The following is a 26,623-nucleotide window of genomic DNA, read 5'->3' on the forward strand; positions in this document are numbered from 1 at the left end:
CACGTGGCAGGAGGGAAAGAGCTCTTGTCCTTGTTTGAGCCAAGGACAACTCACCATCCCATCAGCCAGAGCAGCTGCCTGGTGTTTAGGAGCTGCCCTGATCTCTGATGCTCATCGAGCTCTTGTGGACTTCAGAGAAATTAAACCTTAATTCCTCTTTGCTCTTGTGGTTTCCTGGAGCACAGGGTAATTGCTATTCTAAATGCTGCCAAAGCTGCGGTCTCTGAGTAATTGGAGTGTGAGTGGTTCTTGTTCTGATTAGGGTTTGGCTGGGGCTGGTGAGTGCTCGGGGCTCTGGGATGAGGAGCGTGTGTGCCTCAGCCCACGGGGCTCGTTGGGAAGGAGGGAATGGCTGTGCCAACAACCCCGAGCCTGGACGTGCCAGGGGCTCTGTCTGCTGGCCAAGAGCAGGGCAGGGGCTCTGCCTTGGAGCTGAAGCCTTTGCCTCTCTCCTGTACAGGTGAACATGGTCAGTACGGGCATTTCTGTGCTGTGCTATCACTTCACCCTGTGTAAAACGAACCTGCTGGGCTTTGTGGTCCCTGTTGCTCTTGAAGGTCAAACCATGACGGCAAAGACCAAGAACTCGTTAAGAGGAGCCCTGTGTAGGAGGCTAATGAGCCATGGTGCAGGGAGCCCACGGGCCGGGCTGGTTGTGCGGGGTTTTCAGGGCACACACAGCGGTTTTTCCCCGAAGGGAACAGGAAGCTGTTGCCTCAATAGCTGCTCCTCGCAGCCATCGTGACTTCAGGGCTGCCAGGGCCCCTGCAGCGGCTGCCTCAGGGTCCAGAGCCCTCCTGGTGGCTTGGCCGGACCCTTGCAGAGCCCGGAGCCCCGTGAGGGTGGGAGGGAGCAGCCCTGGGGCACAGCGGTGAGAAGTGCAGCATGGGAGAGGTGGGTTTGTTTGTGCCGTCGGAAAGGGGAAGCGGTGAGAGGGCTGAGCCAGCGGCCCCCGTGAGCAAACCGCCCTCATGGCCGCTGCTTCCCCCGTGAGGCTCCGCTTCTCGCTCTGCTCCCGCGGCCGGAGAAGAAGCCACGGCTGTCAGATGTGAGGACTGTGCATGAGGAACCTGCCACAGAGATGCCTCCAGCCCTCAGGGTAAGTGGCTCTGTGCACAAGCTCCATCCCACAGCAGCGGGGTTGTCACTCACCTTCCTCAAGGCCTTGTGAGGAAACAGCTTGTCGTGAAGCCAAAAGTCCCAGGGCTGGGTTTGGTGCAGCTTCAGTGCAAAACATGGGCTGGGGAGGATCAGCCTACACGGGGTTTTGCTCTGCTGTGAGTGAAGAGGAGGAGATGAAGTCAGGATTTAACCCCAGGTGCCATCATGGTGGGCTCTGGGGCAGCGCTGGGCTGGCTGGGCACCCTTTGGGTGCTGCTCTTGGTCCCTGCTGCTGCTGTGCCACAGCTGAATGTTTGCAAAGACAGCCTGGCATCGCCCACAGCTGGGTTTGGGCTGTGCACAAGAGGGGTCCATGCCCAGGACCCCCAAATTCCATTCTGGACAGGAAGGTCCCCAGTGTTATCAGGGAGATGGAAGCACAGGGGATGTAGACAGGGCTGTACTGGGCAGGTGACACTTTGGGGTTTGTGGCTAGGCAAGAAAAATGCTTTTTGACACCTGCTTTTGGGCATCACCAGCCCAACCTGGGCTTCAAGCTGTGGAGGTACCTGTGGTCATTCCCAAACTGCTCAGTGAGGCCACAGGGAGGAATTTTGGTCTGGCTCCAGAGCCCAGCATCTCCACTGGGGTAAAACCTGGCTTCTTCAGCCTAACTGAGGGGCTGGGAGCAAAGTTTGGAGCCTCTCTGGGCTGTGGGGCTGGGGCCAACTGGGAGCAGTGGTTTGGAGGGTACGGAGTTGGGTCTCTTGGGGCAGTTTGAGATTGGTCCCACCTTCCTCCCTGTGTGGGAGAGCTGAGGAGGGCTTGGAGAAATGCTCTTGCCGGGGGACTGGGACTTGCTATGAGCAACAGAGTGATGCTGATGTTGCAGATGGACAGGGTTTATTGCAGTCCCGTGCAGACGCTCTGCCACAGAATTTGAAAATGAGAAAAAAGTGTACACAATGAGCCTTCATAAATGTCTTGTAAAGACACCAAGCCCTGTCACTATCAACTCTGACCCTTCACTGAAGGTGAAAGTGACTCTTAGCCAGGTGAGAAGTGCCTGAAAGTGCTCACAAAGTGTCTGTCATGCTCACAGCCATGAACGGAGCCGGGAGGTTTTGGCAGAAGGGCTGTGGTGTGTTAACAGCTTGTTTTCTGTTTCTGTCTGCAAGCCTCCAGCAGCACTCAGGGGCTGTGTGTGCTCTGAGGCCACTAATCCCCAGGCCCAGCTGCAGGAAGTCACTGACCTGCCACACAGGTGGGAATGCCAGGGACCAGGAATGCCTCTCTGGCTACAGCTTCCATCAGCTGATACTTCTGACAAAACACTTGGCTTCTCCACTCCCCCCTTGGCAGCCCCTGGGCTGCAGCCTGCAGCGCTCGCTGCCTTAGAGCGCGCTGAGCTCTGCCGTGCTCCGTGCCGGCGTCTCCTGCTCGGGGCTGGACCTTGCCCGGGGCTCCCAAATGTCAGACTCGCTGCTCAACCACTCCTGGCCATCGTTTTCCAAGCGCTGGAAGAAGAGATGGTCCTTCAAGAGAGGTAATGGCCTGTGGGGACAGGGGGCTGAGGGTGTGGAAGGAGCTGGGCTGTGGCAGGGACAGCTTGTCCTGGACTGAGCAGGTACCCCAGGGGCCCGGGCAGAGCTTGTTTGGAGGTGCCCCCTGCTCCTCCCTGCACGGGACACTGCCTTAAGTGGTAGTTAACACTTTTCCTTGCATTTAATCTTCTTTTCAAGGCACATAATTGCCTCCAGGAGCTGGGTAATGGGTTAAATATCAGCCTTTTGGTTTTGTAATAAGTTTGTTTCGTGGCTGGCAGTGAGCCGGATGTCCCGGTGCTTGCAGACAGCTGTCTCTGCATGCTGCCTGGCCAGAGTTTGGTGTTAGAGCAGATGTGGGGGAAAAGATTCCTTCAGTCTTTCAGTGAGGGCTGACGAGCAGAGCCCCAGTGTCCGGAGCCCTGGCGGTTTGGGTGGCCCTGGCTGGGCTTCACTGTGTCCAGCAGCAGGGGTGGGAAATGGCAGCAACTGGTGTCAACTGGCCTCATTTCTGCATGTGGTGCCATGACCTGGAAAGAGGGAAATGAGAGCCCCAGGAAGCAGGACATTTGCAGTCCTGGAGGAGCCAGACACTTGTGTCCTTGTGAGCTAACACTGCCTTCAGGCTGATGCTTTTGGTGTCTTTACCTGCAGCATCAGAGCTCCTGCTCCTCTTTCTCCTTCATTATTCCCCACCCACTCCCAGTTCTCTTCTGGTGTGGATGTGCAGGAGACCAAGATCCAAACTGAACAGTTGGGGGAAGGTTAATTCAGAGCAGGACGCAGGGGGTCCTGCAGGCTCTGGTGTGTGGTGAGCCCCAGGCCCCAGCTGGATACCCCACTCCAGCCATGCCTGCTGGGGGGGTTATGAGCTGGCTGGTATCACTCAGGTGAGCTGATTTCACTAACAAATGAATCAGCCTCACTGTACTCCCAAGCACTGACTGCTTTGCCAACGGCCTGGGTGCAGCCAGCTCCCTTCAGCAGGTGCTTGCAGAGCAGTTTGTCCTATTGGGGCTTGTGCTTGGGCACAAAATGCTCAGGTCTCACTCAGCCCCTTTCCCACACTGATATTCTGTAGTGTGGCACTCGCTGGTCCGTGTGGGCCCTTCCCTCAGCACCCCTGGGGCCGCTGCAGGAACCTGCCCAGTGACCTGGAGGGAATCAGAGGGGCTGCAAACCCCCTCAGCCCTGCTGAGACCCTGCACTGAGAGACAGCAGGGAACTGTCCCAGTCCCTGCTCCTCTGCCCTCCGTGCCCAAGAGCCCGGCCCCAGCAGTGTGGTGATAAGGCAGTGGCTCTGTACAGTGTGTTACAGTGTGGGACAGCTTATCTCCCTCTGCTCCTGCCCAGAGACAGTCCCCACTGCTGCCAGGGCTGGCCAGGAGGGGCCCACACCAGGCAAGGGACTGCACTTCAGCCCATCTTGGCACAGGGAGTTCAGCACTTGCTTTCCAGAGGTTTTTCCCTATAGCTCTGCACCCCCTGCAACAAGATACATGAAGGGCAGCTGGTGCAGGGCCAGGAGGGCAGGGGTGGGTCAGGGGAAGATGGAATAATTTTTATTTCATGTCTGTGATGCTCTCCATGGTTTCCCAACAGTCTCCATCCCTGACTGCTGGGAAATGCCCAGACATTCTCGTCTTTCCTTCCTCCTGGGATTGTTTCATGGAGCAGAACTGCCCAGTGCCTTTGTCCTGTCATGTTTGGTGTGGTCTTTCCCCAGTGGGAATGCAGACAGTGTTTGATGTTGGAGGATGTGACTGGTGTGGCCAGAGCTCACATCCATGTTTTCTTCCAACGTGTCCCCTCCCAGCGCCAGCCTGGCTCCAGGGTCACTTGGGGACATGCAGCATCCTGCACCAAGCCAAGGGACAGGCAGGTGAGGCTGGGACGCTGCTGGCAGGGCTTGCTCCAGTGCTGGCTGCCCTGGTGCTGTCACCTGCTGTGACACTTGTGGGTGCAGCTCCAGGGACCAGCCTGTCTGAGGGAAATCAGCACAGCCAGCTACAGGAGACCTCCAGAGGTCTGAATGGAATGATGAAAATCTCTGTTGGGATCCCAGTGGCCTTGGGCATGGTTAGAACAGCATGAAGCCTTCTTCCTTGAGCCAGAGCAGCTCAGGCAGCAGATCCTGCTGTCCCCACAGCATCAACCCCCCTGAGACCATCCCAGACTGTCACATGCCGTGGATGCCTGTCACTGCTTCCTTCCTCCTCACACAGCAGCCCAGAGTCATCATGTTTCACCCGTGGGAAGCTCTGGCAAAGTGCAGGAACCATCCCAGCCCAGCAAGCGATGCTTCCTCTCAGCTCTGCCCTGGGAATTCCTCTGAGGAGGCTGCTCCCTGCAGCAATAACCTTTTATGGTTTCCAGCCAGAGACGAATTAAGCAACTGCAATACCTAATCTGCTTAATGTTCTCCTAAAGCAAACAGCATTTGTTCTTGAAAGTGTCATTTTGTTATCCCATCTCCAGCTTCAGCTGAGGAAAGGTGACTGCTGCTGTCTGCCAGAGCCTGGGGGGCCAAGATTCCCTGTCCCCTTGCCACCATGCTGGAGCCTGGCTCCTTCCAGACAGCTTCAAGGGCAGAGTATGAGAGACTCAAGGTGCTCCAGAGTTTGCCACACTTGCTGACACATTGGCAACCACCTTGATCATTGGCATGGGGATGTTCACAGCCCCCCAGCCCTGCCTCCTTCCTGTGTGCTCTCCATGCTCAGCTCAAGGTGCTCCAGAGTTTGCCACGCTTGCTGACACATTGGCAACCACCTTGATCATTGGCATGGGCATGTTCACAGCCCCCCAGCCCTGCCTCCTTCCTTCGTGCTCTCCGTGCTCGAACTTCCTCACTCACCATCCCACAACCCGACGCCTGGAGGCATTTTTCCCCATGAGCTCCTCCATCGCCCCCTTGCCCATGCACGGTGCCAGCCCAGCCTCTGAAGAGGGAGCCCAGCAGTGCCTGGTGCTCACACATTGCCTAAAATGGTGTCCCCACTGCAGCCACCCTCCCGCCCGAGCGCCGCTGCCCCGACCCCGCGCTCGCGGCGCCTCTGATTTATCGCGTGTTGAACCGAGTGTCTGAAGCCTCCGAGCAGGATTTAAATCCTTTGGTGGGTCTGGACCGGGTCTGTTGACTGCAGCCTATGCCTTGGCCAAATCCTGAGCCCTGCATGGCACAGGCAGAGCTCAGGGAATATTTTCCAGGCCTCTGAGGAGATGACTCTGTTCCAGGGATCCACTTTAGGGCTGCATGGAGCTTGGTGCAGGCCCAGAGTAGCCTTGGCGGGATGGCTGGACACTGCTTGGGAGGGAAAAACTCCTTGTTTTAGTTAAACCTTCAGCCCAGGGCTCTGGCCTCTGTCAGGCCACAGCCTTTGTCAGCTCCTGCTGCCTCCCAGGGCTTTGTTGCCCTCCCTGTGGGTAGTTCACTGCTGAAGGGATGATGAGAGCGGGGAATCTCCTTTTTCTTCCTTCTTTGGATTTGTATGAGGGGAAGCACCCTCTGTCCTGGCCCCCCTGGGATGTTCCCCACATCCTGGTTGCTCCCCATGGGTCCATTCTACCTTAGCCATCATCCCAGCCTGTTTGGGGGCATGTTTGGTTTTCACTGCCCACTGAGAGCTTTGGCTGCTGTTTCCTACAAGTTCATGCCAAAATCTGTGCTGGTTCAAGGGTGTATTCACTTTAAAATACTGATTTTAGATTGCAAGCTGAATCCAGGTGCACTGAAGAAAGCAAAAGGTGATGTTTAATAGCTCACTAAATCTCTGCCAGTTGCAGATGCAGCTCAGGGATATCCTCGGCAAGAATTGGTCTATTCATTAAAAATGTCATGTGAAGTATATTTTACAGCCTTGCTAGAAAGCCTGTTTCAAATTTTCCCTGGTCTTGTAGCTAGAAACCCTTTAATTAAAATAGTGCCTTCAGAAGTGTTTTCTTTCTATATTATTTATAGTCCTTTACTTGAAACCATCACACACATTTGAACACACCAAATGCTCCTTAAAACAGAAAATCTGGCATCTGCAGTGTGGAGCAGGATCCAAGGAACAAACCTCCAAACTCTCCCTCACGTTTGCTGCCTTTTTTTAGTTGGCACCATGCAATTCCTGGCTGAATTGTGTAGCTTTATAATCCACAGCAGGATGCAGGCTTTCCAAGAGCGTTTTTTTTAACAATGTCTTCCTTACATTAATGTTTTTATGCTTGATTTTCCTGGAGTGTGATGGGTTTCTAGCAGTTTCCTGCTGGCTTTTCCCATTGGATAGATAGGGCTGCTTACAGTCTCTTGCTTTGTTCTCTTCATCTTCAGAGATCCACCACAGTGCTTCAGCCAACAGCCTGGCTTTTTTTCCTTTGCCTCAGCCTTTTGCCTCAGCTGTGTGTGTCTCAAAGGAATAAAAAGCCTCCATGAGTAATGCAATGGTTCAGGGATTGTGGCTAAGGTTTACAGTGTGTCTCGCTCCACAGGAATGTGCTTCAGTCAGCTGGACCATCTATTGTACCACAAACACATCCAGACTTTGGTTTGTTTCTCAGGGAGTTATCAGATGGAATATGGACACTCAGGTTCACACTCCTTGCCTGGGGAAAATCCAGAGGAGTGATCCAGAACCAGGAGAATTATGTGCTTCTGGTATTGCTCTGCATATTCAGGGCTGTCTGGAGCCACCAATTTGCCTCCCAGTATCCTTTATTACCCACCCACCCAGGAGTCCTTTATTCCTTATGGATGAAAATAAAACCACTGTCAGTATTTTTATTCCTAGATTTCTGATTCAAAGGTCCATAATGTCAATAACAGATATTAAAATGTGCTCAATTCTTTTACTGTGGAAAAAGCTTCTGCAGCACAGGACACCCTATGAGGGTCTGGCTGGGACAGTGCAGGCCTGGTCTGTCCCCTTGCACGTGTTTCTGTAGAGGGATGAGGTTTCTGCTGGCAGGAAATCCCTGCACCAGGTTCCTACAGGATCAAGGCCTCTGTGGTCTGGAGATTGCCTGGCACTGCCTGTCTGTGAAGGAGCAGAGGGCACATGGAGCATTTCAGTGCTGCCTGATGTCACCTGTGGGTGTACAGCAGGTTTTCCATCATTAACAGATGTCTGGTTACCTGCTGAGACCTTCTCTGTCTTGCAGGATCTGACTGCAAGCCGTGCTTACGGGAATTCACTGACCACCACAGCCCTGCTTTGGAGTATCCCAGCCCCAAAAGCTTCCTCCCATCCCTGATCGCTGAGGATGATTCCTTCTGCACCAGCATGGCTGAAGAGAAGGCAAGTGTCCTCTTTCCTGCTGCTACCACTGTGCAAGGCAGAGATCAGGGGCAGCAAACTGGGTGGTCAGCACCACATCCAGAGGGGTTTGTGGTAGAGTAGGAATGGAGGAAAGTGGTACTGATCCAGATTGTCAAGGAATACAAGGTTATGTTGCTGTGAGGGACAGCAGGGGAGGGTAACTATTAGAAAGTCACTTGCAAGTCTGGCTCTGCTCTGCACCCCAATTTCTGCACAGGAGGTGTCCCCTTTGCAGGGTTGGTGTGAGGCTCTCAAAGAATTTGTGCTGCCTTTGCAGGAGGACTCATCTTCCACAGAGCTGGATGTGCCAGCAGCAGACTTGCACAGCAGCACGGAGGATCTCCTCTCAGACTCTGCTCTCCACGGCACTGAGTATTACAAAGATCTGGGACTCCTGAGCCCGCCGTCTGCCAAAACAGCACCAGACACAGCAACACAGCCAGAACAAGGATCCCAGACTGTGTCTGCCCTTCACTCATTGGAAGACAGGCCAAGGGCTGTGAGCAAACTGTCTGTGGATGTTGCTTTTTCCAATCCCGTTTCCTGCTCGGTACGTTATGGCGAGGCCGAGTGTCGTTTTCTGAACAAAGGCCACCTGTGCTCCTGTGCAGCCATGCCAGAGGGTGGTACCAGCACTTCTGAGCATCCTGCAGAGGCAGACAGCGAGCTGGACCTGCAGGAGGCCCAGGATTCCTTCCCCACGCTGGTGAGATCGATGTCCACGTCCCGCAGGCACAGCTGGGAGAGCCCCGTGTCACCCGTGGACTGCAGGCGCAGGTACAGGGGACTGTGAGTGGTGTTTGATGTACACAGTGCAGTGAGCATCACACTGCACACAGCTCCAGATGCTGCTGGGTGGTCTCCCTCGCCTGTCAGCCTCTGCCAGAGCAGCTGGACACCCACTGCTCATGCTGGGTGGGATGTGGAAGAGGAAGGGCTAGGGCAGCAAGAGGCTTTAATGCCTCCTTGCAAGCAGGAAGGCCCTCTTTTCCTGGTGCTGGGGCTGAGAAGAGGATCTCTCTTTTCTGTCTGGAGGGAATCTTGAACAGCATCAGTTGCCCCGATGACCTCCATCCTCTGGCTCAAAGGGAATTTTTCCCATCAAAGAGGGATTAAGAGAGCTCTGTCAAATCCTTTTTCTTCTCATCTGTGAGCTGGCTTGGTGGGGCCTTTGCCAGCCCTCTGCCCTCCACGTGGCTGCAGAGGAGGTTGTGTTTGTAGCACGGTGCTGAGCCCTGGCTGGGAGCAGAGGCAGGCCTGGCATTCCTGCCATCCTCTGCTCCTGCCACATGAATGCCTTGAGCTCCAGGTTCCTCCAGGAATGCTTTCCCTGCTGACAAATGTATTGATCTCCCAGCTGACTGGGATTTAGGTGCAAGCCAGCAAGGACTATTTTTATCTCTCCTCCTTATACGGTACCCTAAAATTATCTCAGCCTGAAATCTTGGCAGTCCTTTATCAAGCTCAGACTTTGGTTCTCAGACCTATTGTGGTGCCATGTGCCATGGATCATTCACAGTTTATGCTGTAACAGGCACATGAGTAACAGTGGCACGGAGTGGCTGTTGGTGTCAGGGACACGTTCTGTCTCCTCCCTGGGTGATGAAGCATGTGTGAGCAGGAGGCCAGGGAAGGGGAATACACCCCACTGTTCCCTAAGCAAACACTTCCTGAAGCCTGCCTGTGGCAGCAGGAATGAAGTGACAGTGATCTGCAGACAGAACCCATGCAGAGACTAAGATTTTCCACTGAGCTTTATCCATCATTTTGCTTCTGTGTTGTCACTGTAACAGCACCTGGTGTGCAGGATGCTGTGAGACACTGGGGGAGCTGGCCCACCACTCATTTCCTAGAAAATAACTTTTTTCTTTCCTCAAATCTGGGCCCTGGTGGGAGCAGGATTTATGCCATGATGCCACAGCAGTGATGTGATAAACATCATCTGCCACTTCTAAATGCCCAGAGGGACTTTCCTGGATGGCAGCTGACAGGGCAGCAGCTCTGGGGCAGGCAGGACAGGCTGCTGCCAGGGTGGCTGCACAGTCTCAGGGGTTGCTAAGAGATCAGTGTGAGCCATCCAGCACTAAACATCCTGAGTGACCAGGGAGCTGGGGACTCTCTGGTGGCAGCCAAAGAAGCTGTTTTTAACAGGCTCAGGACTTGGTGTCCAGGCTGACACTTCCTGCCATTTCCTTTCCCTTTGCCTGCTGAGGGAAGCCTCCTTGTCCCAGCTGCATGAGGTTGTTAGGACCACCCAGCCAGGGACACTGCAGGGGCTGTGCCATGCCAGGCACAGTGTGTCAGGTCTGCTCAGGTCTGCTCTGAGGCTTCTTCCTGCCCCCTGATTAGGTTCAGCCTGGATGTCACAGAGCTGGGCAGTGACCCAGAGCAGGACGATGTGGAGAAGAGGAGCCAGGCCTGCCTCCAGCCTCATGTGTCCCTTCAGCTGCCCAAGGGGGAGCAGGGAGCCTGGAGCAGCAGCCGGGGTGGCACAGTGATCAAAGTGGAGATCGAGCCGCTGCACCCAGACCTCGTGGCCAGCCCCAGCCTGCAGGAGGTGGTGAGTGTGGAGGGCTGGGCACGGGGGCAGCAGGGCAAGCTGAGGGTGCAGAAAAGCAGCACACACAGGTGTCAGCTGCAGGCTGGACTCCTTCAATGCCAGCGTGGAACCAGGAGGTCTGCAGGAATCTCAGCAAGGATGGGCTTTTTCAGATAAACTGCCCCATCTTGTGGGATTAAGGCCCTGGGAGCTGCCTGTAGTACAGCCCTCTTTTGCCATATATTTAGCTGGAATTTCCCTTCCCTTGTGCCTGTTGCCTCTTGTCGTGTCACTGCAGCTCTAAGAAGAGTCTGGCCCTATCTTCTCTCTAATCAAGTAGTTGAAAACAGCAGTGTCACACACCTCCACACACACACCCCTTCCACACTGCTTTGCTCTGGGGAATACCTTTAGATTCAATTAATATTAAAAAGACAATTGCATCACAGTGCTGCATGTCCAGTAAAAGTGAGAAGTGCCTAAGAAGGTTTCAGGCACAAGTGCCACTTGCTCCATCCTTCCTGAAGCCAACAAACAGCTGGGCTAATGGTCTCCTGCATTATAACTCTGACAAAACAAGAGGGAAAGGGTGAGGAATCAGTTGTGATTGAGGCTCCCTTGGTGCAGAAAGCATGAAAGATTTCTGTGACTTTTTACTTCTCCAGAAATGTGTCAGCAATGGGAAGAGACTGAGGTCCAAGTCTGTCCCATCAGCCTGTGAGACCATTGCCTCCCCCCAGATACCTCACAGTTTCAACACTTCTCTTCCAGCTGTGGAAGGTTGGTATAGACTTTATGCCATTAAATAGGTTCAAGGTGCGATTAAGAAGATAAAAAACTGGAGCTGTAGCCTCTGGAAGTGTGGACAGCCTCTGCTCTCCCTTCCACATGGTCCCAGGAGCTCCTGAAATACAAAGCCAAGCTGGTTCTGAGTCTGGCCTGGCTAACAGCACAGTCTCAGCTCAGACATGCCCATCCTCAGTGATGCCACATAACCTCCCTGTGCCCAGTGCATTGGTCACTCCCTACTCAAGTCCCACCTGTCAGGATTGCCCCGGAGAAAAATGTGGTGATTTCAGAGCCTGCAGAGTGGAGGGGAGGCTGGCTGTCATGGAGAACTGTTCTGAGGTGGTACCAGCTCCTCCCCTACTGCAAGCAGGACCCTCAGCAGCAAATATACAGACTGGGGAGGGGAGGAGTAACACAGAAAAGTGATCTGGCCTTCACTTCCCCCACAGAAATGTAGAGCAGAAACTCCTTCCCTAACTGCTCCTGGCATTTCCTCCTCACCAATCAAGGCAGAGTGGGAGCCCAGCACAGTTAACAGGATCCAGTTGCATAGATTGCAAGGTGGTGCTCTGCAAAGGCAAAGCAGGATCCCTGCTGAGAGCATTTTGTGTTCCAGGTGTTGAACCCCCTGCTCTGGAGATGCTGGAGAAGGACCACGTGTCCCCAGACCATGTGTAGGTATTGTCAGTCCTGGCTGGTTTGAGATGAGGGAGATTTTTGAGTGTATCTGAGCTACTGGGGATGCAACAGCAAAGGAGATCCCACTCTGTGCTGGGCCACAGCTGAGCAGTTGGTCATAAACCAGCACCTGAGGCTTTGTGGGGTGCAGAATGTCTGTACAAAGATATTTTCTAATCCCTTGCTTTTCTTTTAGGCTAATTGTCCAGAAGGTACTTCAGGAGCTGAAACATTACCATGGGTAAGTGTGTTTGGGACAGAGATGTGTGGGGAGGTCACAAGTCTGCCTGAGACACATCTGGAAAAGGACATTTGGTCCCTTGAGGGGTAAATCCCCAGGGTACCAGAATCACTGATTTATTCCAGTGAAACCAGGGTAGAATTGCAAGGAAAAGGGGCACTTTATTTACCTCCTCAGTAAATCTAAAAATGTTCCTGCCCCATCCAGAAAATAAGAGTTTCAGCTGACCCAGAAGTTCTGCTCTTGTGTTCTTTGCTGTGTCTGATGCCTTTTCCCTGCCCAGGGCGAAGCAGAGAGCTTGTGTGCAAGAAGGCAGCGATTCTTCCCAGCAGAACCTCACTTGGTTTGAGTTCCTGTCTAATGAGTAAGTGAGACAGTGGGTGACACACACTCTGTGTTCTGAGAACAGACTGATTTCGAGTCCTGTCCATCTAAACTCTACTGCCCTGCTAATCCTGTGTGCAGGACACTGGTATCTGCAGGGGTTCAGCCAGGAGTGTGGTACTGAACAAAACCTGCACACATAGCTTGAAAGTTCAGTTCCTTATTCGCGAGTGTCTCATTAATAAGTGACATGGCTGATGCCAAACCAGATCCTCCACGAGATGGAAAGCTCACACTTGGGGTCCTAAAGTAATGCTTCAATGAACTTCATCAGTGATCTCCCTAAGCTGGGCTTGGTCAGTGAATTTCCCCTTTTTCAAGGTATTTTGGTCTCCTTTCAGAAATGAGGACAGTGGGAAGAGCGATAAAGCAGAGAAAGGCACAAAGGTGATGCGACGTCTGAGTTCCCTGCGGAGCCGAGTCACTGGATCCTGGCAGAAGGATAAGGTGAGAGAGAGATGTTGAATTTGTGGAAGGAATTGTTAAATTCTTCAAGTAGAAAAGGGGATCTGACCATAGGGAACAGTTAGCTGGATTGCTTTGGGATGGCTGAGGCCTCTGTGTTGGTCAGCAGATGCACTGTGACCCCTAAAGCAGTAGTAGTGTGGGACTGAGTGATCCCTGAATTCCAGCTCTCCTTGCTCCAGGGCATGTTCTGGATGCTCTTATGCTGCCCTGGCACTGTTGTGCACAGCAAGATGAGTGCCTTGGCTGGGTGGCTGCCTGGATCACTCTTTGTGGCAGGAGGAGCCTGCAGAGGGACAGCCAAGTGTGTCCTGCCCTTCATCACAAATGGACTTAGACTAGAGGGACTGGCCTGAGCCTTGGGAAGGCATTTGGGCAAAGCACTGCATTCCCACTGTACCTGCTGCCCACCAGCTCTCTGCTCCTTTGTACAGTGGGGAAAGGAACGTGTGGGCACTGCAAGGCCTGTGACTGAGGTGTGTTCTTCTCTCCTTCCAGGGTAAGAACAAAGAGCAGCTCAAGGAGAAAGAGACAAAGGAGACAAAAGAGAGGTGTAAAGATATCAATGGGCACCAGCTTGTGCCAGGGGTTTTCTCCAGTTGCACCAGCTGCTCACTGTGTGCCAAACCTCTTGGGAATAAAAGTGGCCTGCAGTGCCTGAGTGAGTATGGCTGTCACTGCCTGGCTCTGCCCCAGCCTGTGCTCCCTGCCCGCCCTCCAGCCCAGGCTGTGCTCCTAAACCCTCCCCTGGATTGCTTCACTTCTCTGCCTGCCTCCACTCTACCCCACCACTCTGCTTGGCCTGGCTTGGTTGTTTCTCCAAATAGTCTAAATGACCTCTGAATCTTGCCTGGCAATAATTTATCCTCTTTGGTCACTTGATCCTTTCCTGCCCCTTTCCCCCAAGGAGGGTTCTAGATCAACTTTTCTTTTACTATTTTTTTTTTTTATCATGAAGTTCTGCTTTGCCTGAACAAATATCCCAGCTGCCTGAATGTAGCTGGATCTTTTAGGCTGTTTTTCACAGCCTCAGTGATGTCTCAGCTCAACATCTGCCCTTTGCATGGGCACAGGGATTTCTAGTGCGTCCAAAATTTTATTAACTAATAAAAAGTCAAATGTTGCCTCCCAGGACATGCATGGGTGAGACTGTTCCTTTTCAGCTCTAAGTAGTGCCAGCATGCATGGGCCTCTGTGCTCCCACTGCATCCACTGTGGCATGGCTTTGGCTGACAAACCCTGTCCTTCCTCTCTGGGGCAGGTACTCAGGGCACTGAAGAATGTTTTAATTCCCAAGGGATTGTCTGTGGGCAGAGAAAATTTTCTGGAAATGAAAGGATTGCTCTCTTTCTCCACCCTGTACCCTCAAGCAATGCTTGCTCTCTCAGAGGCTCTTAAGGTCAGTAAAACCTTTCTGGGGCATAAAGGGACTGACTGCCCTCGGACATATGTGGTGAGAAATATATTTTCCTTTCAGGGCAGCTGGAGGAAAACTGAAAAGGGGCACAGAGCTGGCTATTAGTGAACATTTTTCAGGCATCACAGCAAAAAAGAAGGAAGCAGGGAGCTGAATAAGAATTTTGTGGATATTTAGAGAGAACAGAGATTTAATGGGAGGAGACAGAGTTGTGCCTTGTCATTCCTGTGTGAGCAATCTCCCAGCCAGAGGCTCTGTTTGCAGTCCTGCATGCTGCTTTACAAAAATACCTTACCCTGGGAATATACAGACAGCCCTTGATACCCATGAGCATGGAGCCATGCTCTGTATGGTCTTGGGAACCCTGAGGGTATTTAGTGTGAGTGATTCTCCTCTGGACAACCCTATGGAGATCTGTGACCTGGAGTTGGGGAGCCAGCTGTTGAAATGAGAGTATGGCTCAGCATGGCTTGTCCATCATAAATACACAGGGACTGTACATGAGTTATGGCAACTTTCACCTTGTTTCCAGCCCTTCCATAAGGAATCTGTGTTCTGTCTTGTGAACATTCAGGAGAAAAACTCCGAGGTGGCAGAGGCACTGGTTTGTGTTTGGGACTCTGTGACATTTCCTTTGACTCTTGGCTGCCCAGGCTGCAGAGCAGCACAGCTTGTTTTGTAATGTTCCCTTTGCAGTGGCTTGAACCGAGGCTGAACAATCGGGCAAAGTTCTGAAGATGTCTGTTAAAATTAATGGCCTGTCTGTGGTGAGAGATGGGCTGGGACTTGTGGTGTGACAGCTGATGGCCTGAGAGTGCCTATATTTGGCTGATGCTGAGCTGAAACCTTTGCGAGGTGCTGCTGAGCTGGTAGCTGATATCAGCAGCTCCCGTTACTGCAGCCCGGAGCAGTGTGTGGGCTCCTGACAGAGCTCTGGGACAGCAAGCTCCGTGGCCACGGCAAGCCAGAGCAGCAGGCCCACTTTTCAGAAGCGTGAGCAGCTCTGTCAGGCTCAGCCTGAGCCGTGGCTGCTGCCAGGATGTGAGGGCCTTGGCAGCGCCTCTTGTTTTCTCCTCGTGGGCTCACATTTGACCATGCCCGCGCCTTGGCCCCCGGCCAGCCCTCGGCCCATCGCTGGTCAGGTGCTGCTGTTGCTGTTGTTGTCTCCGTGGTATTTTTAACTGCAGCACCACCACGTGGTCCAAGGCAAAACGGGCTCGTGGAAAACACAGGAAAAGATGGTGCTTAAAGCAAGGGATAAGCTGAAGGGGGAGGAAGGATGGGAGAATGATTGCAAGCCTGAGATCTTTTCACTGCCCAGTAGACACAAAAGGTCTGGTGACTTCCATGGCTGTGATAAGCTGGGGGAGTGAGAGCTCTTCCTATTAGAGATACTAACAGTAGGAGGAATTCTGTATTTAAGTCAGAACAAAAAACCATTGTTCTGCTAGAAACATGTGTTGAGCTGTGAAGGAAGTGGGCAGCTCGGATAGCCTGGTACATGGTAACTCATTTCTCTCTCCCACTGATTCCTCCCATCTATCCTCACCCCACACACGCAGAGTCTCCCAGGGGAGAAGAAGGCTGTGCTGTGTGTTGAGAGTAGCGATTCAGGAGAGTCTCTGCAGCTCACAGATGTGCAGTTAGGAGCCTGGTAGGGATGAAAAACAAAGAGAAATGATTGCAGTCACAGGGATCTCAACAACAGTGGCCACCCAAACTCTGCCGTTACATAAACTATGAGCTGTGAGTCCTGAGGTTTATTGTCCACCTGGAAATGAGAAAGCTCCTCTTGAGCCTTTGCTATCACGGGTGGAGAAGGTTCTGTGCCTAAATTAATCCTCTGTTATAAACACGCTTCCAGAGTTTATGCAACAAGAGTTAGACGAGTCCCAGGGAAGCCCTGACAGGAGGAGAGCTCTCCAAGCAGGCTGTGCCATGGAGGGGAGCCAGGGATATGCTGTGCAATACAGATGGAAGGAGGATTGCTTCCCTTGAGCTTGAGCACTGGGGTGGAGGTGGGACTTCTACATCTCTAGATGAGAATCAATCTCTATTACTTCATGGGAAAGACAGAGCCCAGGCCCCCACAGGGGTGACAGATTGACCATCCTCTTCCAAGGAAACATATAGCTGTGAGCAGAGTCTGGCAGGCTTCAGCAAACTCCTCTTCTTTAAGAGAAGGTGCTCAGTTTAATGAATCTTCCTGAACAATACAGGCTGTGCTAGACTGTCCACCTGTCCTAGGCTGACCCTTGCTGGCTGCTTCTGTGCACTGGCTGATCTCTAACTGGTTGCTGTAACAACTGGTGTCCAGGATTTATTTAAGGCGCATTGTGAAAGAGGTTTGGAAAACCATTTCCTTTCTCACAACGAGAAAGGGAGAGGACACAGATTGCTGCAGTTTGTCAGGCAAACATCCTCCACCCATGGCCAAGGAAAGGCCAGAATAGCTTTTGGTTTAGACCTGAAATTTGGGGTGAAATTCACCTTTCACTCGGCACTTGTGCCTGCAGGGATTTTGGATTCCCAATGCAGTACCAATAAGCTAATAGGTGAAGGATAGTTCTGGCTTATGGTAAGGAGGAATCACTTGATTTTCTATCCTGAAATTTCTGTTCACAGCCCACACAGAGTCCTGAGAAATCGGAAAAGCAGCAGACAACCTGGAACTTTGCATTTCCGTAGAGAGGCACAGCTGCCAAAAATCTTCTGGTTTTGGGGGGAAAAGGAGCTTTGGCTGCCGTGACATGATGACAGTGATAAATGGACTGGGAGTCCCACTTGGAATAAACTATTACTGACAGGAGTCCAAATAAACAGAGACAAAACCAGAGAGGCTGTGGGTTAAGGTGGTTCTGAGCCAATGGAGCAGGATCTGAAGCAAATGTGAAAGTGGCTGCAGCACTGGTTGCAGAGGAAACACTGACTGAGCTGAGTGTCCTGACACAGAGCTGGCTCAGCCAGCTCCTGAGGGCTTAGAAAAAGGAAACCAAAGTACATCCTCTTCTCAGTGCTTCTCCTTTTCTGCTTTTCACTTTCTTTTTCTTTCTGGGCAGCAGTACCTTGATCTGGAACATCTCCAAATGCTGCTCTTTCCATTCCCTGATAAAACCTCAAGATCTTGTACACTTTGGCTGACAAATGCATAAGGACAGTAATCAGTCTGAGACACATTCAGCAAGAAATCTTTTTCTTTTACAGAATTACACAGGATTAGACAGCTGGTACCCTTCTCTTCTTTGCAATCCAAACCTAGCTCTAAGCTACAGAATCTTGGAGCTGGCTGCTGTGCCAGATTTTGCACTGATTTTGTGGCAATGCCCTGAGGCTGCACAAGCACAGCACATTCTCTCCATGACAGCTGCAGTTGGGCAATCTGCAATGCTTTACTTTTATATTACAGCAAAGCACGAAGTTTGAAGTGCCCAAGGATTAATCAGTCACCAAGTGACAGCCAGCTGTTTACTCCCAAACTGCTTTGTGTAATGATCATTTCTCTGTAGTGGTGACAGGCCCCAATAAACAACTGGGACTGCAGTGTACTCAGTCCTGTAGAGAAGCAGCACAAAAGGGAACATTTTGGAAAAGCTTGAAACTACGAGACGAACATAAAAATAAAATTGATTAAACAGGTGGCAAGGTGGGAACCAGAGATCACATTGGCCCCATGGCAGGATTTCATCACATCTCCAGCCCAAAAAGTGGCAGGTTCTTTCAAAGCAGTATGGGGAAAGCTGCAGGGTGGATTTTGGGAGGGAAGTTTGTTTTGTAATCGTGTATATTGTGTTTTCAAGCTCAACAGGCAAGTAGGATATGTGTGATTTAAAATATGACAAACTTTCGATCAGTATTGTAAATCCTCAGAGTGAAATTGGGAGGGGAAGTTGGGTGGTGAGCTCTTCCCAGTTTTCCTGCCTGTGCTGAGTATTCCAGCAGCCCCATGCTAGTACATCAAACCTTATTGGTGTCAGGGAAAAGGTGTTTTATCCAGCAAGCAGTTTGGTTCTATGAGTCAGTGCATGGATCTCCTGCTAGGGAAGATAATTCCCCTTTCCTCTCATCATTTGTCTGTGCAGGGGTCACTGACAAAGGCCTGGGCAGGCACTGGCTGTTGAGAGGCAGATAGGGAAGCCAGCACCTGCCAACCCTCTGGGCACTGCAGCCTTGCCTTGGCAGGGTGTTCATAAACACTCCAGCACTTTGGGATGGCAAATTGCACCGGGCTTTTAATAACAAATGATTTATTTCAAGTCGCAGGCAATGTGCAAAAACATATGAAATGCCATGCTGAAGGTGTCACTGGGGTGCCACATCCCATCTATTAGAGGCCTCTTTAGCCTGGGAGGAATTGTGTGTCCTTCCTGAGGGGAAAGTGTGGGCTAATGGTGGCCATGTGTCCTCCCTGAGGGGAAAACACAGGTTGGGGGGGGGCATGTGTCTTCCCTCAGAGAACTTATGGTTTCTGGGCAGCTGTGTGTCCTCCCTGAGGGGAAAGTGCAGGCTGAGGATGCTCATGGTGTCCCTGAGGGGGACATGCAGGTTGGTGGCCCTGTGCCCTTCCTGAGGGAAAGTGCAGACTATGGGTGGCCATGCCCTGCAGGAGGAAGGAGCAGGCAATGGATGGTCATGCGCCCTCCCTGAAGATGAAGCACAGGCTGAGGATGCTCATGCCCTTTGTGAGGGAGACGTGTGTTGGGGGCCCTGTGCCCTCCCTGCAGGAGAAAGGAGCAGGCTGTGGGTGGCCATGTGCTCTCCCTGAAGGAAAGTGAGGCTTGTGGGTGGCTCTGCTTCCCCTGATGGACAGCGTGGGGCTGGAAGGACTGCGTGCCCTCCATGAGGGAAAAGGGCAGGTCAAGGAAGACATGTGCCCTCCCTGAGGGGAAAGCAAGAGCTGTGAGAGGCTCTGCCCTCCCTGAGGGGCAGGAGCAGCTGGAGTGGCTGTGTCCTCCATGAGGGGAATGAGGGAGTCAAAGGATGGCATGGAGGGCCCCGCTCTACCCTGAGGAATGCCCTCCCTCATGGAAGGCGGAGGCTGTGGGTAGTCCTACCCTTCCCGAAGGAAAACGCACGCTAAGAGTGGCCGTGTGCCCGTCCTGAGGGGAAAGAGTGGGTCAGGGCTGTGTGCTCTTTGTGAGGGAAGGAGCAGGCTAAGGGTGGCCATGTGCCCGTCCTGAGGGGAAAGTGTGGGTCAGGGCTGTGTGTTCTTTGTGAGGGAAGGAGCAGGCTAAGGGTGGCCATGTGCCCGTCCTGAGGGGAAAGTGTGGGTCAGGGCTGTGTGTTCTTTGTGAGGGAAGGAGCAGGCTAAGGGTGGCCATGTGCCCGTCCTGAGGGGAAAGTGTGGGTCAGGGCTGCATGTGCTCTTTGTGAGGGAAGGAGCAGGCTAAGGGTGGCCGTGTGTTCTTCGTAAGGAAAGGAGCAGGCTAAGGGTGGCCATGTGCTCTCCGTGGGGAGCAGGCATGGGCTGCGGGTGCTCATGGTGTCCCTGAGGGGAAAACACGGATAGTGTGCCCTCCTTAAGAGAAGCTTGTGGACTAGGGATGCTCATGCCCTCTCTGAGGGGTAAGAGCAGAATATGGATGACTAGTGCCTTCCTTGAGGAAAAAGTGCAGGATTAAGGGTGTCCATGTGCCCTCCGAGAGGAAAACACGGATTAAGGGTGTCCATGTTCCCTCCCTGAGAGGAAAACACGGGTTAAGGATGTCCGTGTGCCATCCCTGAGAGGAAAACACGGGTTGAGGGTGTCCGTGTGCCCTCCCTGAGAGGAAAACACGGGTTAAGGGTGTCCGTGTTCCCTCCCTGAGAGGAAAACACGGGTTGAGGGTGTCCGTGTGCCATCCCTGAGAGGAAAACACGGGTTGAGGGTGTCCGTGTGCCCTCCCTGAGAGGAAAACACGGGTTAAGGGTGTCTGTGTGCCATCCCTGAGAGGAAAACACGGGTTCAGGGTGTCCGTGTTCCCTCCCTGAGAGGAACGTGCGGGCTGCGGCTGCTCTCCCTGAGGGGAAAGCGCGGGCGAATGGTGTCCGTGTGTGTTCCCTGAGGAGCAGGCACGGCCCCAGGCTGCCCCTGCGCTGTCCCCGAGGGGCAGGGACCCTGCCCGGCCGTGCCGCGGCGCGCAGGCGCACCCTCATTCCCATTTTTCCTTCCGGGACACGGGGGCGTTTCCTGTTGCTGTGGCGGTGGCTCCCGGGACCGAGAGGGAACCGGCGGCTCCCCGGGGAGTCCGGTAAGAGACCGGGCTGTCAGCGTGCCCACCGGCCCCTGGCTCTGCTCTCCCCGGCCCCAGCGAGCCCCCGAGCACCGGCAGCCCCTCTCCCGGGCCGCGGCGCGGGGACCGCCCGGCCCCGGTCCCTGTGCGGACAGGGGGGCTCAGAGGGCTCCAAGGGGTCCCGGCGTTTGGCCGGGGCAGCGGCTTGATCTGCGCTTTGCCCCAATCCCGCAGGTTTACAGCAGTCCTGACCTGTGCAGCTCAAGGCTTCAGCTGCAGGACGGGACGCAGCTTGAAAGATGCAGTGTTTATGGTAGAAAGCTCTTTCGAGGGCTACGGAAGGAGTGAAAAATGTTGCTGTGTGCGGTAGGGAGGCGAGCGGCTGTAGCCTGAGTGAAACCGGCTCTCTTTATGGCACAGCTTGAGTCTGAGCATCCTTGTGATCATTATATCCCGCACCTCTCGGTTATTACACACATTGTGTGTACTGGTGCTGCAGCGGCGAGAAAAGTCTGGGATTTGCGTGAAGAGACTTTAAATGTATTAGGGAAAAAGTGGTGAAAACTTCCGTTTGTCCACAATTGCGGAGACTGACCCATTTTAAATATTCCGCATCTCTGGCTCCTTGGGGAGAGGAGCGGGAGATGGTATCAGCTTAGCTTTTGTGTGCTGAAAGGAAACGCCAGCAGGAGCTAGGAGTGGTGATGGATTTTGGAGGAGGAGCAGGGAAACAGGCAGTGATTCGATCAAACAGCTTTCTGAATGTTTCTGCTGCTGTGTTTGGTTTTGCTGCTCTAATAAATAAGCATAATTTCGGAATATTATTTGAAGATTTGGTGTATTACCAAGAGAAAAAAAGGGCTGTTTCTTAGTTGCTTTTCACTCCCCTCTTAAGAGAGTTTTATGGCAGGCTTGTTTATTTGGCCCTTTTTGTTTAATTTTATAAAGGTAATAGTTTTTCTTTGGCACGGTAAAATAAAAGAAACCCGTGAAACACGGCTCTCAGACAGGAGCCATCGGACATTGTGTGTTGTAGTTCCACCTACTGTTTACCTATGAAATATTTTAAATACCTTTTATGATTGTCATAGTTGCTGCTTCAGTTCTGTAGCGTAGACTGGGGGAAGGGTTCAGCGTGAGACAATTGAATTGAGACTCCTCTTTCTTTTAGTATAACATGCACATTTTACTTGGCCATGTTTAAAAACCAGAAGTATCAGTTGTTTATGTGTTTCTGTGCCTAAAGAAAACCCTTTGGCCACCAGAATTTGCACTTCTGGGAATCACAGAACCCCTCTCTCTGCTTCATCCAACTGATATTTTGACAATAAAACCAGGATACATTGAGCAAGTAATTATAGGTTGTTTTGGAGACAAAGAGGAATGCTCTAACAGGGAGGCTGAAACTTGATAATTTAGTGCTGTTGCTCTCTGGTGTGGACTGTCTCTGTTTCAGAATGTGAAGTATCTCATCTTCCTGTACCCTTCCAGTTTTTGGTTTCTGCCTCTGCGTAATTAGACAAGTGAGAAAACGAGTAAACACCGACCACTGGAGCCACCAGGACAAAGTTAAATCTGCACCGAGTTCCTCAGGGTACCTGACCTGGATTTACCCAGTACAGAAACTTCCTTGTGCTCCCCTGAAACTCCTCCTCTTTCCTGAGAAGTTTTATCACAGTCACTCTGCATTTTCTGGAATGCTGTGGTGCTTTGTGTTGTTTCTTGGCCGTTGTGTTGTGCATCTCTGTTTATAAATGCAGAGTTTATTATGTTCAGTGTTAATCATTCATATCAGGGTTGTTTCCTTTGTCAGTTCAAGAGGGAGGAGTTCCCTGTGTGGTGTAAGGGTGAGGAAGGAGGGAAATGATTCTTTTTGATCCCCGAAGCATTGGACAGTTAAAAAGAGGAAAAAAAAAAAATTAAAATTACTAATTTCACAAGGAAGCTATTGTGTCCTTGGCTCTTTTCAGCTGATTTGATTTCATAGGTGGTGAATATCCTTGAACTCCTTGTATCATTAGAAGCACTGGTAAAGTCTGTCCCTGTTTGAACTTAGCTGCTTTAAAGTGGTTTGTTTTTAATCTGTCATTTCAAAAACAAACAAAAAAAAAATCTTTGAGATAAAGAAAGTCAATAGATGAATTTTAGATTAATCACAGCATTTTTGCCTGTGAGTTGTTGTTTGCAAATGGTCTTTTAAGAGTTATTTTATTGGGCAGTACCGTTCCAGACCAAAGGTCAGGGTCATAGTGCTCATAATGTCTGCTGAGTCATAGATTTGCCCTGGAATCTGATTCTGGAAGACATTTATAGGACATTGGCAGTGTCTGATCCCCTGGAAGGTATTCCTGCTGGGGGAAAAAATGGAAAAAATGTCTTTGCCTGCCCCTTCCCAGCCAGGTTTGTTGCCCTCTCCTACTGTGAATATGGTGATGCTTTTGGCTGTTGTAATGCTGTCCCATAAAATGCTCCTAGGCTGTAAATTACTTTCTATGAGCCATTGGGAAAACATCTCATTAATAAGGGAAATGGTTTTTATTATACCAGATTATGAATTCGTTACCCTCAGCCATGAACATGATCTTTTCTGATGTTTATGAGCCTTTAGTCTTAAATATTTCTTTTCTGGTTGGTCCTTGCTTTAGTCACTCATTAGGTCATCTTTGGAACAGTCCCCTGCAAAATGCTTCAAGTGAGTGACAGTCCCTGTAGTAAGCAGATCTGGGATAATGGATGCTCCCAAAATTCTCAGCCTCCATTCCAAAGCTGCTGATTAAAGCCCAGGAACAAACCTGGTGGGTTTGCTGAGTTTCCTGCTGTGTGCTCCAGGTGTAGCAGAGGTGCTCCTGTCCCCATCCAGTCAAGGTGCCCCAAATCCTTGGACCCTTTCAGGGTGTTGGCAGCACTGGCCAGAGCTGCAGCCCTTCTGCACAGTCTGTCTGTCTCAAGATGAAATCCTTTGGAGGGTCTGGTTTTCCCTGCAAATTCATCTTCCTGCTGTTCAGTGAGTGATTGAGGGAGGAGAAGGCAAAGGAAGAGCCTGGCTGCAGTCCTGAGTTTTTATCTCTGCCTTTTTCAGGAATATCTTTTGTGCCTCTCCCATTTGGGAAGAGCTTGCTGACAGAACTGTTCTTTTTTTTCTTGATCTGAATAAGACCAAATGCTACTGATGGTAAATGCAAAAAAATTTTTTTTTTTGTCAGTTTGAGTTTACTGATGCTGCTTTACTCTGGATGACTTGCAAAGATAGAAATCTGGTATTTCTGTTCACTTGTTTGTTAGAGATCTGTTATTTCTCTACACCTTCATGGGTATTTTTGCACTTACCTCCATGTGTGCAGGTTCCTGTCCCTTCTTTGCTGTCCCCTGTCCCTCATTCTTCTCTTTGCTGTTTTTTTCACCCCTGCAGTTCTCTGATACCATTTTCAGAGAGGCTCAATAAGAATGCAAAGTAATAATCATGAATGCAAAGTAATAATAATCATAAATGCAGAAATCTTACATGCATTCAAAGGAAACCACAGCCACTGGTATTCAGAAGCTCCTTCTCATCCTGAATTAGAGTGGCCTCCCTTCAGCACTGCAGAAATGTTGAATAGAAGCTGGAGATGCTTTAGAAAATGAAGTATGCTTATAAAACAGTCTTCTGGCAGGTTTCAGATTTCCCTCATGTGGGCAAAAATAATGCCACTTTGAAATCATTAAATAAATGCATTTCAAATAGTCTCATGGAGAATCAGGCCCTTGGATTCAGCTGCAGTTTCCTGCAGCCTTTCTGTAGCATTTTCCTGTTTTCTAGTATGTTCTCCACTGTTGTGTAAAGAACCTTTCAGCAGTGGAGGGAAGTCATACACAGCACTATTAGATATGTCAGCTGATTAAGTGAAAAATGCCTACTGAGAGTGCCACAAGCTGTTATCTTTACCAGAGCAAGGGCATGATTTTAAAATTGAAATTTGTTTTTAAGTGAGATCCCTGTTACAGTTACCTTAACAAGGAACCCAAGCTTTTCAAGTGGAATTGGTCCTACTGATCATTGATAGGAGAACAATTACTGAATGCAATCACTGAAAATGGGTAAATGTTGGGCAATATGAATATCTAGTTAAAATTGGATGTTTCTAGATGATCATATTACAGAATTCTAGATGAGTTATATGGATTTCATGGCTGTGTGGGAAGGCAGTGGCTGTAGGAACCTGGGGCATCCATGGGGCTGCCAGTTCTGCCCTGCAGGGAACCCATCTGTGAGCAGCCCTTGAAGCCAAGCCAGCCTGACATCATGGAGAATTTTCTCTGTTTCCTTTTGTGTGGTGATTTTTGTCCTACAGTTCGTTTCTTTGTCTCAGGAGAAAAGGGATTTCCATTGTCAACTCCTTCTTTGTTGTTGAGGCATGTCTTTTTACAAGCTCTGCGTTCCCTCGTGGTAGGGAGGCCTTATCATTGCTGAAATAATGAAATATTTGTTATTCTCGACACAGTTTTAATAAGGGATCATTTTGATCCATTTTTCTCCTGCATTTGCAGAGGCACATACAGTTGAAATTAGATGTGGTGCCTTTTGGTTTGTGGCGTGGGGTGTGGTGGCAGTAGGAATATCCCAAATAAGAGAAGTTGTGGGAGGTGGTAGTTTTTGTGGAGGTTTTTGTTTGTGTGTGTGGCAGGCACTTGGGAGCAGAACTCTGCACTTCATTTCCCACACTTGGGGAAGTTGTGTAACATGTGAGCATCTTGCAGGTCTGTGCACTCAGTTTAGGTTTTATATCTTTATTAATTTATTTCTGTTTAAAGCCAAGTAGGTATTTTGGTCCTGTTCTCTGGCTTTTGCTGAAATGATGGAAAACACAAGTGAGCATCTCTCTAGGTTAGCCAGGAGCCTTAAAGCAGATCCCCAGTCCTGGTGCCAGGCAGGGGTGGTTCTGAAGGGACTTTTAAATTTTTTTTCCTCTGTGCTTTAAACATAAACTGGCTTTTATCTAGAAGATATGGTGTTCATCTGTCCAGTTTTGTTCTATTTCTCTTTAAAAGAGAAATAGAACAGAACTGAAAAGATGAACACCATGTGTCTGGAAAAGGCAAATCTGGAAAAGGCAAATCCTGGTGCCCTTTACTGAGTTGGTGTCTGGAAAAGGCAAATCCTGGTGCCCTTTACTGAGTTGTTGGTGTCTGGAAAAGGCAAATCTGGAAAAGGCAAATCCTGGTGCCCTTTACTGAGTTGTTGGTGTCTGGAAAAGGCAAATCCTGGTGCCCTTTACTGAGTTGGTGTCTGGAAAAGGCAAATCCTGGTGTCCTTTACTGAGTTGTTGGTGTCTGGAAAAGGCAAATCCTGGTGCCCTTTACTGAGTTGTTGGTATCTGGAAAAGGCAAATCCTGGTGCCCTTTACTGAGTTGTTGGTGTCTGGAAAAGGCAAATCCTGGTGTCCCTTACTGAGTTGTTGGTGTCTGGAAAAGGCAAACCCTGGTGTTCTTTACTGAGTTGTTGGTGTCTGGAAAAGGCAAATCCTGGTGTCCTTTACTGAGTTGTTGATGTCTGGAAAAGGCAAATCCTTGTGTCCCTTACTGAGTTGTTGGTGTCCTGCTTTGCTTTTGATGAAGGCTTGTTTTACAGATGGGCAGAAATGCTGCACAAAATATTTGGCACTATCAGTTTCCCTTCCTGTTTTCTCAATAAGTAGTTATCAGGAGGAAAAAAAAGGAGATTGGATTTTATTATACTAGTAATAGTTTTATGGTTTTTGGCTGAGAGGGCTGCTTTGGTTCCTGTATGTGGAAGGGAACAATTCCTTGGTGCAGCTGGAAGGGTGACAGTGCTGTGGTGCTGGTAATGCTCTGCTGACTCTGGAGGATGTTTTGATCTTTAATTTACAGCAGTTACTGCAGCCCCCAGCATAGCCAGTGCAGAAAGGCAGCTGTTCCTGTGGAGCCAAAGAATTGCTGCCCTGTGATTGGGATC

The 26,623-nt window shown here is 50.8% G+C and overlaps 1 protein-coding gene across 3 annotated transcripts in view; it reads left to right on the forward strand.

Moving 5' to 3' along the window:
- The first annotated feature begins 8,478 nt into the window (after window positions 1-8,478).
- Window positions 8,479-26,623, forward strand: part of ARHGEF18 (Rho/Rac guanine nucleotide exchange factor 18) — a 43,679-nt gene continuing 25,534 nt past the window's right edge. For 2 of the 3 annotated variants that reach the window (XM_071451686.1, XM_071451687.1), the window contains exon 1: window positions 20,606-20,688. Coding sequence is in view for 1 of the 3 variants with exons in the window: in XM_071451685.1 (XP_071307786.1) it covers window positions 8,562-8,725; window positions 10,298-10,508; window positions 11,153-11,267; window positions 11,893-11,950; window positions 12,151-12,195; window positions 12,479-12,559; window positions 12,921-13,026; window positions 13,543-13,705 (943 nt within the window). In the remaining 2 variants the exon portion in view is untranslated. Of the gene's footprint in view, window positions 8,726-10,297; window positions 10,509-11,152; window positions 11,268-11,892; window positions 11,951-12,150; window positions 12,196-12,478; window positions 12,560-12,920; window positions 13,027-13,542; window positions 13,706-20,605; window positions 20,689-26,623 lie in introns of those variants that run through there. The other variant, XM_071451685.1, reaches the window with a different exon arrangement.

The sequence above is a fragment of the Agelaius tricolor genome, unplaced genomic scaffold, assembly GCF_023055355.1.
Source record: "Agelaius tricolor isolate 1412-34295 unplaced genomic scaffold, bAgeTri1.0.p SCAF_33, whole genome shotgun sequence".
In the NCBI taxonomy this organism is placed as follows: Eukaryota; Metazoa; Chordata; class Aves; order Passeriformes; family Icteridae; genus Agelaius; species Agelaius tricolor.